This window comes from Mobula hypostoma, chromosome 13 (assembly GCF_963921235.1).
Source record: "Mobula hypostoma chromosome 13, sMobHyp1.1, whole genome shotgun sequence".
Taxonomy (NCBI): Eukaryota; Metazoa; Chordata; class Chondrichthyes; order Myliobatiformes; family Myliobatidae; genus Mobula; species Mobula hypostoma.
In genome coordinates, this window is record NC_086109.1 from 25,747,900 (window position 1) to 25,767,665 (window position 19,766).

The 19,766-nt window shown below is 39.7% G+C and overlaps 1 protein-coding gene across 3 annotated transcripts in view; it reads left to right on the plus strand.

Moving 5' to 3' along the window:
- The window catches only part of alx3 (ALX homeobox 3), a 73,620-nt gene that overhangs the window by 44,866 nt on the left and 8,988 nt on the right, over nt 1-19,766 (plus strand). Inside the window, exons 2-4 of one of the 3 annotated variants that reach the window (XM_063066461.1) lie at nt 1,017-1,306; nt 3,734-3,862; nt 18,077-18,146. In XM_063066461.1, the coding sequence (XP_062922531.1) occupies nt 1,017-1,306; nt 3,734-3,862; nt 18,077-18,133 (476 nt within the window). In that variant the 3' untranslated portion in view covers nt 18,134-18,146. Of the gene's footprint in view, nt 1-1,016; nt 1,307-3,733; nt 3,863-8,087; nt 10,897-18,076; nt 18,147-19,766 lie in introns of those variants that run through there. The other 2 variants (XM_063066458.1, XM_063066459.1) reach the window with 2 other exon arrangements.

Sequence of the window (19,766 nt, forward strand, 5' to 3'; positions counted from 1 at the left end):
TTGTTCAGACCAAACATCAGAATAGGGATGTAATGTCATCTAAGTGACTTTGGCCATGGAATGATTGTCGGTGCCAGACAAAGTGGTCTGAGTTATCTCAGAAACTGCCGATCTCCTGGAATTTTTCACACACAACAGTCTCTAGAATTTACAGAGAATGGTGTGAAAAACAAAACAAAAAGTCTATCTCTTCATCTATCTATATATCTATCTATATGCACAACATGTCGGACCTTGAAACGGATTCAGCAGTAGAGGATCACCCCAGGTTCCAGACCTGTGGCCATATTATTAGGTACACTCCTATACCTAATAAAGTGGCCACTGAGAGTATGTTCCCTGTTTGAGTACAGATTGAAGTGTTGAACAAATCTGCCAAGACTCAGGAGTTCTAATGAACTCTATTTATTACACTAACTCATCCAGACTTACTGTGGAAGCTTTTGTGGATACTGTTGTAATCCAAAGAGCAGTCATGCTGTGTAAAGAGACAGACATAAAGCATCATTTTATTTTACAACCAATACTACATATACTACACCTCCTTTGTTAGAATCTCCAAAAAGTACTGTTTATCATAGTCTAGGCATTTTGGCACTTTCCAATGAGTCTCAAAGCTGTCTTGTGAAGTGTGCAATTTAAAACTGAGTGTTCTGATAACTCATAATGTAGAATGCAGTATGTTGTGTTCCTATTTTTATTTTAGTTGCCAGGTGACGCTTTCAGCATCTGGGTGCTCCAGTTCATGTCAGAAAGATAGATTAGGTGCACACCTGATGCAAAGAAACTCTGTGATGGAAACCAGCTCCAACTGTCTGTTCAGTTTTGTGATTGGTGTGATTATATCCAGAAAAAATCACTAATGTAGATTATTCTGGTTTATATCAGCACGCATCAGATAGTGCTCGTAAAAAGCACAATTCAATTCAATTTCTAGGTAACAGTTCCTACAAGTTCACTAACCTGATCTTTTTCTTTTAATAGCCTCAATTTACACTCCCTTTATTTTTCATTAGCACTGAATATCAAGGTTTCGAAATCCATTGACTATCAACTTATGGACTCTGATCGCCAAGATCCGCTGAGAATCTGTGGAAAACTGAAAGAGCCCCCAGGAAACGAGGTTCCCAGTGAACGGAGCGAGGGAGATACCAGCAGCAAGAACAAGAAGCGGCGGAACAGAACCACGTTCACTAGTTATCAGCTGGAGGAGCTAGAGAAGGTGTTTCAGAAAACTCACTATCCCGATGTGTATGCTCGAGAACAGCTGGCTCTGGGCACTGAGCTCACCGAGGCCAGAGTTCAGGTAGGGCTGGATGAAAGGTGGTGATTAAGCCTAGATGTAATGGTATAACTTGGACATTTCTTCTTGATAATCACCACTGAGCTCTGACTTGAGACTGGCATCATAGGGAGGCTGGTTTACTTGAATTGCTTGTGGTCCGCTGGAGAAAGTTATAATGAAGTGGCAACAGTCATTTGTAAACTTTATTTTTGTGTAAGAACAGCAAAGTAATTTGTTGCAATTCGTGAAGTATAGCCGTATGCCTAAAGAAAAAGGTTTCTACTGGAGAAAGATGAGAGGAAGTGGCAAGAATCTGATGAGCCAGGAAACTCATGAGATACTCTCACAGATCCTCAGGTTTACACAAAACTCGAAGGAATAAAGGGTGTAGAAGTTCAGTTTACCATGACACTACTGCCTCTCTAAAAGAACTCTCCAACCCCACACACATTGACTTACACATGACACACCTGTCAGCACAGGTACAAAAAGGCATGGGCAGAGAAATAGGTGAATATATAGTGCATGCAGAGAAAGAAATATATATACCATCCACTAACACAGCATATACCAGATGCAGTTGCTGTGACAGGTGCATGCATATACAGAGACCTGTTTAACTCATGGGGACTGGCACAGTTACAATCAGCTGCAGCTACGTGGACAGGTAAATGTATGAAGGTAAATAAATATAATCATAGGTAGGGAGATATAAACACAAAGAAAGATAGGTATATAAATTCTGCAGAGAGGGACAACTGATTAGACAAACAATGATAGTCATTCAGACATTCTGAGATATAAAAGCAGATACAAATTCCAAATGCAAGAATATCTCTTGCATTTATTGGTGATCCATTCAGGATCTCCCATTTACACATTTGCTGTTTATCTGCAGTTTTTTGTGCTTTCCTGTTGAAATTACCCTGCGAATAGAAGAATGTCATAGAACCGCAGCGCCCACAATTTTGTAGGATCTGTTTTTGCCAGATGGTAGCCAATCCAGTGAATTCTGAGCCAGAATTACATGTGCTGAAACTCCAGGAATGGGACACATCATCTGGTTTATCATTGCATTGCATTGTGGAGGACGTGCTGACACTAACCCTTGGGATGAAACATTAAATGTTAGCTTTAACTAGTGGAACTGGGAACTGTTGAAGATTCTTTTGGAAAAAAAGTGGAAGAACAGAATGTTCTCCTGATTTCCAGATAGACAATAGACAATAGGTGCAGGAGTAGGCCATTCAGCCCTTCGAGCCAGCATTCACTGTGATCACGGCTGATCATCCACAATCAGTACCCCCTTCCTGCCTTTTCCCCATATCCCTTCAGTCCGCTATCTTTAAGAGCTCTATCTAACTCTTTTTCGAAAGAATCCAGAGAACTGGCCTCCACTGCCTTCTCAGGCAGAGCATTCCACAGAACCACAACCCTCTCTGTGAAAAAGTTTTTCCTCAACTCCATTCTAAATTGTCTACCCCTTATTCTTAAACTGTGGCCTCTGGTTCTGGACTCCCCCCAACATCCGGAACATGTTTCCTGTCTCTAGCATGTCCAATCCCTTAATAATCTTATATGTTTCAATCAGATCCCCTCTCATCCTTCTAAATTCCAGTGTATACAACCCGAGTCGCTCCAATAGACGCTGCAGTTAGACCTTCCTCCCTCAAAGAGTCCAAATTAAAATACAAGCCGTCTTACTAATTTTTCGGATCTTGCCAAATTTCAAATTAGATGTCCTAGTTAACACCAGTAATGGAATAATACTGTTGAATGCATATAAATGTCTTTGATGCATTTCAGAGTGATACAATATCTATTTACAATAGCAATTACAGTATCTTTCATTTTTCAGCTGGGTTTGTACTTTCGCTAGAAATGTCAGAGGAAGAATTGTGACATATGTGTGAAATCCTTATTCTGAGCGCAATGTGATTATCATCCCATTTGACAGATTTACTTTGCACTTTGATAATGGTTTATGCCCTTAGCAAGACATTCAACAAATCCAGATCGCTTGAGAAATCCAGAAAGCATTTGTTATTGAGTTGCAAAGTTATGTTGGGAATTGATTCAGTGAATCTTGGTTTATATTGGCAGACAAAGCAAAACTTATTGCTGGCACCAATTGAAGGAAAAATAGATTTATGTACTCGTGGTCAATGAATACTGTTTCACTATAGTCACCATTCTAATGTAGTTAACTGCAGCTATGATTCACTTATAACAGGGCTGCACAAGACAGCACTGAGATTAGGAGAAACCCAACAAGTCCCATACCAACCACAGCATCCAACCAGCTAGTTCCAATATCCTTGTATTTGGCTATTATCCCCCGAAGACACACCCCGCACCACCACCGCCATGAACATATTTAAAAGCATAGCTTTATTAAACTTTCTCCATCATTATCACTGATCTCTTTTTTTTTGTTATATTCATTAGGTTTGGTTTCAAAACAGAAGAGCCAAATGGAGAAAACGAGAACGATATGGAAAATTTCATGAAGTCCGAAACCACTTTGCTGCGGCATATGACATCTCGATCTTCCCAAAACCAGAAAATTATCCTCAGGTAGAGCATTCCAGCATAGAGTGGTGGGATTAAATGGTAGAAAATTCATTAGGTTACACCATTGAACTGTTGATATCGTCAAGCACCATGCCTATTAATTGTAAAAAGTGACTCAGATATATTTCTTGAGGTACCTTATATGCAAGTCCCCACTTATTCTTATTTCATTGTTTGAATGTATTTTTTTTCTTATTGTCTATCATATTTTACATCCCTAATTCACAAATAACCTGACTTTAATTTCAAGTAGCTTTCCCAGATTTTATTCATAATAAACCAGTGTCCAGAAGGTCTGTGAACAAACACAATGACATCAATAAACTTGCTAAATATTTTATTTGCGCATCATCCCTTTTCAAACCTGTTTCTCCTGTGTTTTGATGCAGTAATTAAGAAGAAATTGTTTTCATGGGCAGGAGATTAAAATAGCGACTTAAAGTTAGTTGGTCAAAGAAAAACGGAGAAGATGAAATAAATATATTTTTATGCAGCAAGTTGTTAAAATCTGGGATGCTCTCAGAATAAATGTAGATTTATTAATGACTTTCAAAACGGAGTTAAAAGAGACCTTCAAGTTCAGAAATGAACTGAAGAAAGAGCAGATTGAATGAATTAAATGTTCTTTTTAGAAAACTAGCATAATACAGTGGATTGAATAACTTCCAAATGGGCTGAATAATCCTCTTGTTACGAAATCACACACAACCTCTGGTGGTCCCAGAACACAGTCAGGAAAGCTCACCAACGCCTCTACTTTCTGATGAGGCTGAAGAGAGCTGAACTTTGTACATCCGTACTCATGATATTTTGCAGATGTGCAGCAGATAGCATCCTGACAAGCTACATTTCCGGTTGGTACAGAAGCGACACAGCAGCGGACAGGAAGGCTCTACAACGGGTAGTCAAAACTGCCCAACAAGTCACTGGCACCAGCCTATCCACTATCAAGGGCATATATACAGAAAGGTGCCAGAAAAGGGCCAGTAACATCATGAAGTATCCTACCCACCCTGCTCATGGACTGTTTGTCCCACTCCCGTCAGGGAGGAGGCTACAAAGCATCCACACCAGGACCACTAGACCCAAAAACAGTTACTTACCCCAAACAGTATGGCTGATCAACACCTCCACTCACTAACTCCACAACTACTTTATTATTTGTTGTCAGTCACCTTATGTAGAGCCTAGCATCACTTTATGGATGTACAATCTATGTATATAAGCTATCTTATGTATTTACAGTACATGTCTTGGCACATGTAAAAAAATTCTGTAAAGCAAAAATACTTAAAAAAATAATGAAATGAGAAGATTCTAAATATCAAAAAATACTTTAAAGAGCAGTAAATGGTAAAAACTAAATCAAAGCAATATTTGATGTGACCTTTAAAACTGCATCAATTATCTTAGGTAAAATGCAGTTTTATAAGAAATTCAGCTGGTAGGTTGCTCCAAGCATCTTGGAGAACTTGCCAAAGTTCTTCGGCAGCCTTTGGTATCTTGCTTGCTTCTCTCCCTCTCCAGGTAATCCCAGACAGCGTCAATGATGTTGAGATGAGGGCTCTTTGGAGGCCATACGATCTGAAACCATATAGAAATAAGATCTTTCCACAGTACTGTACATTTACTGTGTTTTTAAAAAAAATGATTGTGTTCTTTATCTTTTGTTTTTTTTTTGGTGCTGTATCAGATCCAGACTAACAATTATTTTGTTCTCATTTACACTTGGGTACAGGAAATGACATTAAACAATCTTGACTATAAATAATGTGAATATTATTTCTCCCTCTCCATCTTTATAAAATTATTGGCATTCACAGGATGGAAGGTAATTCAGGCCCTTGGCCCACCGTTGGCTCTTTGCAATGTCTGTTCAATTTTATCCCATTTCTTTCCCTACAGCTCTGCAGATTAATTCAAGCACTTGTCCATCATATTCACTGCAGACATTGTGGGCCTGTTCGTGTGCTGTACTGTTCTATACTACATGACATTTCCCCGAATGGAGGACAGTATTAATAAGGAAAGATTGGAAAAGCTAGATCTATTCTCACTGGAGGCTAAGGGATGACCTTACAGAGGTTTATGTGGAGCGTACATATAATAGATAGAGTAATTTTCCCGGGGTAGGAGAGGAGAGAACAAAAGTACACAGATTTAAGGTGTGGTAGGAGAAAGTTAAAGGAAATCTGAGGATTATTTATTTTAAACCCAGAGGGTGGTGATCATCTGGAATAACCTGCCAGGAGAGGTGATGTAGGCAGATACAATTCATCATCAGGTGCCATGCCCAGTTTGAGCTTTGACTGCCGTGTTCCACACTCTCCTGTTTCGGGTCAAGTGGATCAATTCATTGGTATTCATTTCCAGTTCTCTGGCTGCTGTCTCCATCATCATTTGTCTTTGCCTTCCTTTTGCTTTCTTCCCTTCAATCTTTCCCATTATTACCGTGCATTCTAACTCCTCTTTCCTAATCACATGTCCAATGAAGTTACGTTGCCTTTTCATGATCTCATACATTATTTTTCTTTTTGTGCTTGCTCTGTTCATGACATCCTCAATAGATATTTGTTTCGTCCATGGTACAATAACTCCATTCGAAAGGAATCGGCCAGATACCTGGATAGCCAAGATATAGACAGATATGGGCCTAATGTAGACAAATGGAATTAGTGTAGATCAGCATCGCAGTCAGCGTGGATGAGGTGAGCAGACAGGACCAGCACTGTTTAGTCTATGACTCTAAGATGAATTTGCATAGAATTTCTCCAGGGATTTTTTTTTCCCTTTGCTCCTTAATTTCCTCAGAAGACCAGCACAAAGCACAGGGACATGGTTTATCGTTTGGTCCTGCCTTATCAGACAGGCCTAGGGGAATCTCAATGGAAATTAATGTTGATTGATTTGTCAATAATTGCGTGTCAGAGTCAACAACTGTGGAGGAGAGAACAATTTTAGATTCTTCAGATGCGAAGCTTAGCATTTGTACGTGTTAAAATTCAAGCACTGAATGTCAGTTCTCAGTAAGTCAGCTTTCCTAATACCAACATCAAGTACAGCATTGACTTACTCTCAGAGAGACTTCTATTTTTCAAATATTTTCACTATTCAGTGTTTATCAATATTGCATTTTTGTCTGTAGATCTTAAAGCAGAGTATTGATTTCAGAATCAGGTTTAATATCAGTGGCATATGTCATGAAATTTGTTGACTTTGTGGCAGCCGGACAATGCAATACATAATAATAGAAAAAAACATGAATTACAGTAGGATTATATATTAAATAGTTAAATTAGTGCAAAAATGGAAAATTAAAAAAAGTAGTGTTGTAGAGTTAATGGATTCAGTGTCCATTCAGAAATCGGATGGCAGAGGGGAAGAAGCTGTTCCTGAGTCGTTGAGTTTGTGTCTTCAGGCTTCTGTACCTACTTCCTGATGGTAGCAATGAGAACAAGGCATGACGTGGGTGATGGGGTTCTTAATGATGGACTCTACCCTTTTGAGGCATCACTGCTTGAAGATGTCCTGAGTACTATGGAGGCTAGTGCTCATGATGGAGCTGACTAAGTTTACAACTCTCTGCAGTTTATTTCGATCCTGTGCAGTAGCCATCGCACCCCACCCCCCACCATACCAGACGATGATACAGCCAGTTGGAATGCTCTTCACGGTGCAACTGTTGAAATTTAAGAGTGATTTAGGTGACATACCAAATATCCTCAAACTCCTACGAAATATAGCCATTGTTGTGTCTTCTTTGTAGCTACATTAATATGTTGGGTCCAGGTTTGATCCTCAGAGATATTGACACCCAGGGACATGAAATTACTCACTCCTCCCATTTTAAACATTCTAAGGATGGACTAAATTGTATAACAACTTATTAAATTAAGTTAATTAAAAGTTTCCATAGTTGCATTACAGCAGTGAAATGCCACTCAAAACTCACAACAATACTGAAAGACTGGGAAGAATAGTTAACCCATCTACTAATTTAGATCAATATTACATCTACCGACTGTGTATCTTGATTTTGAGAATTAAAGGATAGTTTGGCAGTTACATGGATAGTAAAGGTTTAGAAGGTTATAGGAGAAACACTGGAACTAGCTTGGATGGACATCTGGTTGGCATGAACCAGTAGGGCTGAACAGTGTGTTTCTGTGCTGTATAATGCTATGACTCTGTGTACTTTATGCTCCTAAATATATCTGTTCTATTTCAGATACACAACAACCTTTGGTCCAGCAATGCAACCAACACTTCTACGGTTTCTTCATCCATTTTGTCCCAAGAACCCATGTCTTCATCTTGCATGACACCTTATTCACATTCCCATGGGAATGTTAATGCATTTATGGGGATCTCCGGCTCTCCTTCTCACCATAATGGCATCAAGAGTCTTTATTCCCTTCATGGATTTCCCAGTTCACATGCCAACCATGCCTTTGAACCAGTTCCTGAATCTGACTACAAAACATCCGGTCTTGTTGCTCTTCGAGGGAAGCCAAAAGAGCCACCAGCTTTTCTTTCATGGACTAGGTGATTGAATGGCAGGAGATGACTGCTTTGACTCAAGTTCTTTTTATCATTGAAGAGCTTATCAATATCATTGTGCTTTTAATTCTGAGTGATTATGAGTTACTTCATGGAGAGTCAAACTGTCACATCACACACATGAGGAAGGACTAGATTAGAAAGATTTTATTTTTCCTCTTCAGTATCAAGATTCTTACCTCTTCTCTTTGTTGCCTCAACCAACAATCTAATTCATTGAAAGTTCCATAGATTACAAATTCTACCACGGACTGCACGTCGCAGAGCAGATTTGCATTGAGTTATGATTTTTTTTATTAAGCGAAGTGAATGTTACTGACCTAAACTCTTACATGTCAAAGAGCAGCAAATTTAATTTAAAGCACTTCATGCTGCAAATATTTCCGATTTGTTAAACTTTATTAATTTGGTAAATCTGTTCCAAATGCAAACTGCTATTTTAGAAGAATAATTCAAAACAATAATGTTCAACCGTTACACAATAGCTGTAGGAAATATTGTATGGTGATCATGAATTTCTTAAGTAATTTGTATACTGCTTGGAGTAGCACGGAAACACACAGACATGAGGTCCCATGTCGAATACTCTGCCTCTGATCGTTGAGCTAGGACAGGATATCTGGTGAATGATATTTTAACTGGACTTAAGAGGGATAACAAGTCAGATAGGGGTCCAGCACTTGTTTATTTTGAGTGATACCTGTTGCAAGTATCAGGCTATGCAATAATAATGGCATTGAAATACCCACCAGTGGCCATTCACCCCATTCATCTGTATTGGTACTTTCCTGGAACAATCCACTGTCATGCTGAACATGTGTACACATCTCAGAGATAAAAACATTGCCAACTCTCTAGATTCAAGCATAGAGAAAGAGCACTTGGATAGGCTCCTGCAGGAATCTGATAACAGTGGAATCATATCAGGGCCTCCAGAAGAGAAAGGGTCCAACTGACGGGTGTGGAGGTTGCAACTCCTACACGTGCTGGATAAGGGGGAAAAGTGCCAAGGAGAGGTTCTGCCATATATTACATATTATACATTCTCCATATGGAATTCCAAGTACCTCTGTAAACCTGGGTCATATGTACTGTGTGGACGCACCAATAATTTCTTTTGATGTGAAAGTATTTATTTTTGTATTTGTGATGAGATGAACACTGGCAGGATGCTTTGCATTATCTAACACTGGTTTGCCCCGGTGGCAACCAGAGTGAACCATACAGTGCAGGACCAGTCATTTGTAGTCCAGACTAGGTCAGGGTGGCTGCTTTCCTTCTCTGAAGATGAGTAATCAGCGAGTTTTTCTTTAAAATTTCACTTGCCATGTGCACTTTTTATATGGTGTCAGCCCCAAAATTAGAGATACATTAATTTTCCATAACATTCTTATGCTGGGATTTGGAATGCTATATACAGTTTAAACCACCCTATGCTTTAAAATATCCAAAAGCAGTTTTCCTAGATTTCTGAGGCTTGATGAATTTCCAGGGCAGACACTGAAAATGCTAAACTGAATTGTCAATCCAGATTATATACTCTAGTCAATCAGACTCCAGGCTCAGTGACACTGAGTTAAGCTGTGTAGAACTGCAGCATACCAATTTATGCAATCAATTTTACATTATAAAATTTTAGAGTACGGAAAAAGACCAATAAGTTTACCGTGGTCTTTGATCCTGTACATTAAAAAAAAATAATTTGCTGCATGTCTACTTCCCTATTAATAGCTGTTACACATTTTCTTTCTGTCTGGTTTTTTTATTCTTCAGCATTCAATATCTAATCAAAATCTCTGTAATAAATTTTTGGTTTTTTTGACTCTAAGGATAAATTTTGTGCTCTGTTGATACTGATTCACTGGCAAGTTAAAATAATTTTATGCATTATCAATATCTTTGAAATGTTAATGATCTATTAGATCTCCTAAAGTGTGATGTGATTTTTCTGGTCTTTCCTCATGATTAAAATCCTGGAATTGTTGCTAACATTGGTTTGTTTCCAGTGCTGATCTGCTTTGTCTGTCTATGATAGAATTCTTCATTGTATGGTATATAAAGTCCACTTATAACCAGCTTATATAGGAAATCCTAATTATAATAGATCACATATGTTGCCCTTTAAAGTAACATTCTGATACGCCTTTCAGCGCAGTCACATACCATTGTATACCTCTCCACCCAGCTATGCCTGTTTCATACGGCACATAACACTAATCAACTCTTGCATAATCTGTCAATCATAGCAATACATCCACTGTTATATATCACACATGCCACACTTTCACATAATAATAACATCCTCACATAACTTCAGCTTCTACATTATTGAAAAAGACCTTAATAGCTTTCATCAGAAATGTTCAGCTTGTCAGAAATCTCTCAGTCAGTTGCACCCACCTATCAAATAGCACGACCTGCTTCACACCCTCCACTTATCATAGTAACCTTGCTTAGTACTAATGGACAGTGGAGCACATTCAATTTTTTTAATAACTGGTAAAGATTTTCTAAAAAAGTACTTCAATTTTTCAGCAATTTCTAAATACAAAGTAATGGTTTAAATAAAAATTTAAATCTCAAAATGCATAAATATTAAATTATTGATTGATTTCTTTTTCTTTTGCTTAACAATGAAAATTTCCACTCATGCCTAAGGTTTCAAACAAGAACAGCTGCAAACTTTGCTTTGTGTCCCATTGAAGTCAATGGGACACAAATTTCATGAGCTGCAGTGTATAATGCACACATGGTACTGTATTATGTTTAGCATAAATTAGTCTAATTTATACTTTTTTTATAAAATGGAACTTCATTAAACTTAAAGAAGTAATTCATCAGTGCAAAAAAGCTTTGGTTTGCACCTTGTTGAAAATTAGGAAGGCATAAGTGCATATTAGCTGCTGTTTTAACTCCACGGACTACTTAGCACAGAGTTCAGGAGGGCCTGCAGATGGGCAAGTAGCTGACTTGAAACACTATAAAGCTGCTGAATTATGCACATTAATTTTCAATACTGCTTATGTGATCCAAAGACTACAGCTCTGCCCTTAATACCATCATTCCAAATAAACTGATTCCTAAGCTCCGGAACCTGGGCCTTAGCACTCAGATCTGCAGCTGGATCTTCAACTTCCTCACAGACAGGACCCAGGCTGTAAAAATAGGGGACAAGCTCTCCTCTACAATCACTCTGAGCACTGGTGCCCCACAAGGCTGTGTACTCAGCCCCCTGCTGTACTCACTGTACACCCATGATTGTGTAGCCAAGTTTCCATCGAACTCAATATATAAGTTTGCTGATGACACAACAATTGTAGGCCGTAGCTTGGGTAATGATGAGTTTGAGTCCAGAGAGGAAATTAAGAACCTGGTGGCATGGTGCGAAGACAATAACCTATCCCTCAACGTCAGCAAGACGAAGGAATTGGTTGTTGACTTCAGAAGGAGTAGCGGATCGCACGATCCAATTTACATCGGTGGTGCGCAAGTGGAACAGGTCAAAAGCTTTAAGTTCCTCGGGGTCAATATCACAAATGACCTGACTTGCTCCAAACAAGCAGAGTTCACTGCCAAGAAGGCCCACCAGCGCCTTTACTTCCTGAGAAAACTAAAGAAATTTGGCCTGTCCCCTAAAACCCTCACTAATTTTTATAGATGCTCCGTAGAAAGCATTCTTCTAGGGTGCATCTCAACCTGGTGTGGAAGTTGTCCTGTCCAAGACCGAAAGAAGCTGCAGAAGATCGTGAACATGGCGCAGCCCATCACACAAACCAATCTTCCGTCCGTGGACTCACTTTACACTGCAACCTGTCGGAGCAGTGCTGCCAGGATAATCAAGGACATGACCCACCCAGCCAACAGACTTTTCGTCTCTCTTCCCTCCAGGAGAAGGTTCAGGAGCTTGAAGACTCGTATGGCCAGATTTGGGAACAGCTTCTTTCCAATTGTGATAAGACTGCTGAACGGATCCTGACCCGGATCTGGGCCATACCCTCCAAATATCTGGACCTGCCTCTCGGTTTTTTTGCACTACCTCACTTCCCATTTTTCCATTTTCTATTTATGATTTATAATTTAAAATTTTAATATTTTCTAACTTTAACTATTTTAAATATTTTTAATATTTAATATTTGTAATCCAGGGAGTGTGAAGTGCAGAATCAAATATTGCTGTGATGATTGTACGTTCTAGTACCAATTGTTTGGCGACAATAAAGTATAAAGTATAAAATTCATTAACAAATAAGCAGAGTTCTATTTCCAGGTTCTATTTCAGAGTTCTATTTTCATGTTGTCTTGGTTGTAGGCATCCAAGGCAATGCCTCTGGAAGAGGTTAGTGTTGGCCTTGCTAATCAGCTGGGATGCTGATGCTGGACGCAGGTACACCTCTGCCTTGCTGTGTTATTGGTTAAAGTGCCCATGCCATCATTAGCGCCATTCTGGAGAAGCATAGTTGAGACAGGTGATGGAAAAGTTTTTTTTTTGTTGCTATTGCCAAAATTTTGAAAGATTTAAAAAGGAGATACTATTCTCAATGGCAGAGCAGTTAGAAACCTTAATGTACTGCTACAAGTCCTGTTGTGAAAGATACTCAGTGAGAATGGAATTTGGTTACTTAGCCTTACCATCAGGGTCTGATTCCAAGTGCACATTCCCATTTGGCCAACGGAAGAAGTTCGGTTTAATATTTCTGTAATTCATGGATACACACATGTCAGAGGATAGAATGGCCACTGGGTGAGGCACTAAAGTCTGGCCAACAATGATGCGTCAAAGCTTGAGGTCTGAATTATGATGCAGAATGAGCAAATGTCTCTAAGGATAATAGAAGAAAAATTGAAATTTAAAGAGCCAAGAGTTTTTTTTCTTTATCGTGGGGTAAGGAAATATAAAGCCCTCACTGCAAAAATAAACATCGGAGACCAGTTGTGCATATTTATGTTAAAAGCTCACAAGGAACAATCTCTGAATCTAAATCCTCTTAAGGGTGTAGTCCTTTAAGTGAATAAATAAACCGGTGACCTTTCACTACCAGGGAAAACACTCCCTTTATTTTCTCTGAATGCTGTTTTCATCATAATGTTTGGTCCAAAGTCTTTTTACCCCATATTGAAGTGCCTTCACCAAAGATTAATAATTACAAATGTTTGTATTACAGTATTATTGTCAATTTAAGCTGTGATTAACATAAATCTTGTATCTAGAATTATTTTTAATTAGTATTTTAAACACAAGTGAAATATTATTTTGTCTTTCTCATTATGTATAACAAACGTAATTCAAAATGGAACAAAATGTAATCCTATATTTATTTGAACTAAATAAGTTTTACAGACTTTCTGCAAAATATGATTTTTTTTAAGCGGGGACCATGTGTTATAGATTATCTTTTCTCTGTTCAAACCTTACTTGAGCTTCTGGAAGGAATACAGTTCTGTTGGCTTTAAGGATTTTGTAATCATCAAACTGCCATTGGCTTGGCCTGAATTTGGAAGGGTGACAGAATAGTTAGTGGGCTGGTTTCACTCTTACAACAGAAGTGGCAGCCCAATGCTAAATGACATTTCATTTAACATCTTCCTAGGCTGTGAATAGTTGCAACCTGAAACAGTGTGTTTGGCCTCTCCAAACCAGGATGCAAAATGACATTGATTTTTTTTTGCAAAAAATAGTGTAATCTGCAGTCACAGGCAGAAATCAATTTGATTCCAAATTTGTGTTTTAAATGAGGGAATTAAAATGGAACCAGTGCATGAAGCAATTCTGTTTGCACAGGAAGGAATGGAGAATTTGGGCTAAAAGTAAACCAGAAGATGCAGATAAAAATTAAGTCTATTGCCTCCCCCTTGTGCCCCTCCTCCTTCCTTTTCTCCCATGATTCACTCTCCTCTCCAATCAGATTCCTCCGTCTTCAGCCATTTACTTTTTCTCACCAATCATCTCCCAGCTTCACACTTCACCTTCCTTCCCCCCCACCCCCACCACACATACCTGGCTTCATCTATTTAAGGTGTTCCTTCCCCTCTCGCTTATTCTGCTTCTTCCCCCTTCTTTTCCAGTCCTGATGAAGAGCATCACTCTGAACTGTTGATCGTTTACCTTTAACTTCCCCCTTTACTCTGAGGAAAATGAGAGAAGGAGAATTAACTGTGGTCTTGCTGATGATATTCTCCTCTCATAAAGGATGCTGAGAGAAGGAGCAGACAAAAACAGAACCACATAAGAAAGAGAAACAAAGTGGGCCACTCCAAATCATGGCTGATCTTTTCCCTCATCACTGCTATTTTTGATCCTAAACAAAGTGTTAGATATCATTATTACTGCTTTGGCAGTCAGCCACGGGTGACACTATTTTGAGCAACCTTCTTTGCGTTCCCATTGCATGATTTCAAAAAGCACTTGCTGCTTGGGGCAGAATTAGTGATTGGGGAACTGAGATAGAGTGCAGAGACATGGATAAGAAAAGGGAAGGAGATGGGATTGTTACATACCCCGTAACTGGGTTGCCAAACCAGCAGAAATGGATCACTCAGTTGGAGTCTGGATTACTAGAACTAAGAAAGTTTTATTAAAGAAACAAGCAACAACACAGTACTCTAATCAAAAGGATAATGAATGCAACAGTTCAGCAATGATAAACATACATGTACGCAGAATTAAGATAACAGGATCAATCAAGCTCTATCGTTGTTTAGGGGTAAATGACCAGTTTCAAAGTGACGCAAAGTTCAGTTCAATTTAGTTCAGTTCAGTTCGCAGTAATCGCTGCCGTGGCGATGGACAGTGGGGGGAAAGACAGAGAGAGCAAAACGAATGAATATTCAAGGCTTCCACACAGACCTTCGCAGTCAGCTTCCTGGCGAGCCCTTTGTGATATCATCTGAGGTCACCGACCGTGACCCCTCCGTTTCCAGATGCGATCGTTTCTCGGCGGTGAACCCGGCACCCAGGCAAGGGTGGGCACACACCAGGTTCCCGCCGATCGTGCCTTTCCACCCTGTGTGTCTATGGCCTCGTCCCGCAACCAGCCTTCCAAAAACTTCCCACCGACTTGTGAGAGACGCACCGCTTCCAGGGTCTCGTTACCTCGGGTGTCGTGTGTGTCCTGCCTTAGTGAACCTGTCCCTTTTTATCCCCCTGCTGGGGTATTGCCTGTCCATCACTTCAAACAGTTCAGGGTTCAAAGGGGGAGCCGCTCTTGACAGCTCTCCTTCTGTTACTCTCTGTCCCGTCCCTTCATTAACATCTCCAAATGCTGCACCATTGTTTTCCTTATCTCTCTCTCTCTCCTGAAGACAGGTGGCAGACCAACTGCTGATCCCACTGGTGCCAGCACAGGACAGCTAACATCTTAATCTATGTGTATTCTTGTCACAGGATGTAGCTGAGAGTGAATGGAGTGAGATAGAAACAGGGTTTCTCTTGCTCAGTCTATCACAAAATTAGATCAGTCTCTTCATCAGTACATAGGCCCCGACTCTGGAAGTAATGAACAAAGCTAAAGAGGAATTCTACTCAAACTATGAGTAACCCTTAACTCAGATCCCATTAGGAGACCAGTTGGACATCCTGAGAGATGTTGCTGCCAGAATTGGAAAAATGAAAGTCTTTGTGATTGTGAGGAAAGATCAGGGAAAGTTAATTCCAACTGTCCTCTGACTAACAAATTACATTAAACATGTTCTTGCCCTAACCAACACCCTGTTTTGTAGAGACAAGTAGAGGGTCCATGGTACCATCCGTAGTACAGACATTGCCACCTATTAGATGCATCATCATCTGGGCAAGGGACCCATATCACCAACACTACAAGAGGAGCTGACGACATGGAGGTTAAGTGCAAACAATGAAAGAGCTGTATCATCATCCAGGCAGTCCATCAATCCATATTATGACATTCCACTCACATCTCACTGATTTTAAAGTCCGTGGTATCTTTTAATCGCCTTAGAACCCTCAGAATTATCATTCTCAACCCTAAGGGACTGTCCAGGAAGATTATCTTCTGCATTCCGCATCTTACCTGCATGCATCAACACAATGTGTTTCTAAGTTTAATACAGCCTTAACTGTTTACTGATGGTGTAAGTTTGGATTACTTTGATTATTTGCCTGAGGTCTCTCCAGTTGGCTACTTGTGATGTGTGATTCACCTCAACTACAACACTGTGAGTCAAACAAGTGCCATTAGGAGCATTCCAATCCTCTGAAATCTCCGCTATGTGGTTTGTCTAAATCAAAACAGATTGCTATGGAATAATGGTGGTGCCTGTTGGATAAGACTGAATAAGGACGAACTGTTGCCAAGAATTTAACAACACCTTTAGATACGGTTCGTGTGTTTCTCTGCTCCAAGAAAGATGTGGAGTTTTGGACAGAGCATGGAAGAAATTAATCAAAATGGTTTCTGGGATCAGTTACGTGGAAGGTCAGATTGTCCTCCTTAGAACAGAAGAGATTCAGAAATTTGGTGTAAGTGTGGAAAATCAGTAAATGTATGCCAGAGTACATCAAAAAGTTTGAATTGGTGGAGGTGCTCAGGACTATGGGAAGGCAACTGGCAAAAGCAGCATGAAGGAAAAAAAAAAATCATTTTTTACATGGCAAGTCCAGGATGCACAGCCAAATGTAATGGAGGGCACACATTCAAATAGAGCAGCAGAGGGGGTCTGTATAGGTATCTGAAAGGGAAGAACTTACAAAGATTTAAGGAGAGTTTGGGAAGAGGTACCAGCTAGGCTGTTTTTGCACGAAGTGAGTAAATCTGAATAAACCAAATGGTTTCTTTCTGAACTGTAACTGTTTTGTGATTCTGTGAAATATAAGTTAAAGAAGATGAAGCTGTGGTTTATGAAATATTTCTGTTGAGGATAAATACCATCCTCTATTTTATCAATGTTTGCAGATTTTGACATGTGAGTACTGGGAATCAACAGACCTGTGTGAGAATTTCACTCTGAATGGAGGGACTAATAAAACAAAATTGCCTGAGACAAAAGGCAGTTACATTATAGTTTGGAAGATGCGTATCACAAATGATGTAATCATTAGGAGAACAGATACCTATACATCTCTCAGCTCAGATCAAGACGAATTCTCTCAAATCAACATCATGAAGGATCCCACCCACCCTGCTCATGGACTGTTTATCCCACTGACATTAGGGAGGAAGCAATGTAGCATCCATGCCAGGACCACCGGACTCAAAAGCAATTACTTTCCCCAAACAGTAAAGCTTATCAACACCTCCACCCACTAGCCCATGCCACCATCACTACTTCATCATTTCCAGTCTGAGTTACCTTATGTACAGACACTCCTGGGCCTAGTGTCACATTATGGACATACAGTAATATATATTACTGTATATTAGTGTGTGTGTGTGTATATATATAAATATATACACACACACACACGTATATAAAACATAGAAATATACAGCACCTTCCAGGTCCTTCAGCCCACAATGTTGTGCCAACCATTTATGTGTATAACTGTCTTGAAGCTTGAAATAACCAAACTGAGCTTGACGGCACCAACTGGGAGTTCTGGAAGTTTCATGTTGCTTTAAAGGATTGTGAGATTGTGATGTACTTTTGAAGCTTCTCATTTTACTGAAATGTCCAATCAATCAGCATGTATGCCCTTTTTAGGAAATACCAGTGCAGAATTGGACTGTGCAGATCCCAAATGTTGAGTGCAGGTGCTGAGGAATGGCTGCAGGTAAATATCCTTCTTTAATATCTTCACCATACTGCAAGCTTCCTTTATATCCCACACCACTATACCCAAGCTAACTTAGATCTTGACTCCACCTCCCTACCCACCACAGCTGACTTCCATGTTGCCCCATCTAACTATGACTCCAAACATTTCCAGCCTCCATTATACTCTCATCCAAACTGTATCTCAATCACCCTGAACTAATGACACCCCTCCCACACACCAGCCTCTCTTCATCAGAACACTCCTCGCAGAAGACAACTGGCCAGCCCTTGGTTTCCTCTGAAGAGGCCTTGTGTGCAAGGGAATTTTACAGCAGCGAATCCTCATGGAAAATATTCATGGTCTACTTCACATCACCTCTTTAATTCATCTTTCCCCAGCTGAAGAGCTTCTGGGCTGTATCCATCTGGGGAGAAAAAAGAATAAGTATTTCAAAATAACCATTACCAGTTGTGCATATGATGGTAACAGAACATCAAGAATTCTTAACGTGGTTTTCTGTAAACCATTTACCTCAGATACATGAATAATTCTTGAGCATGAAAGAGTTAATGCAGACTTAAGTAAACGAATCGCAGCTGGTCTGAGGAAACGTGGAACTCAAATCAACCTCTCCCTTTTGCATCTTGTTACCTCAGGGAACACAGCAATCCTGCTTGAATTCCACACATACCTACAGCAAATTAGGGTGATTGTTGTTTCAGTTGCAGATTCTAAAGGAAAACAGATCAATCCTATCATTTTTAAAAGATTAGCAACTATTAGCCACCACAAACACACACTAACCCTCCAATAGCTTGTACAAAAATACTTTGCGAATAAAATATCCCACAAGCTGAACATCTTTGGTTCATGCAGCTCATTTTCAGGGGATTCTCCAAATATCAAGTTACTCCCCGCAAAATGTAACTTTACAGAAATTCATTTATTGGGAATACCTTTCAGTTCAGAAGCTTGGCCTGTAGCACTATTTAAAGGGAAACGGACGCGGATCTGAAGAAATTCAAAGAGGATGAAGAAGAGAGAAATCAGAATTTATCATGAGAGAATCAGAGAAAAAGCGAGAGAGAAAAACAAATTGAAGGAAAGAGAGGCAACAAAAGAATAAAATTTGGAAGGGAAGATAAAGAGCATGATTTGAAGAGTCCAATTTGAGTCTCAGTTTTCTCAATGTGGTAATTTACTATCATTTGGTTATCGAGCCAAACCATCAGACCGAGCAACTACTCTCCTGTGTAGAGCTCGCGGTTTATCCTTAATCCCAGTACCTTCTCTGACTCAAATACTGGTCCCTGACAGGTTCTTGCTAAAAAACAACAACAGCATCACAAGCATTCTTAATGGCATCATGGGCTTCATTACCAACTCCCATCTCCTCAGAATCTTCCATCCCACTTTCTGCACCGGTTGGACTTCCAGCTCTCCACTCTCTTCCCCCTTCTTTCTTTCAACCTTTCTACTTACACCACCACCTACCCATACCACCTTTGGCTCATCAGCCAATTATGTATCTTTTCCGTGTTCGTTGGACTCGTTGGGATTTCCAAACAAATGAAGAGAAGGCCTGGAAGATACTATTTGTTTTATTTGGAAGATCTTTAGGTAAGTTTACACAGG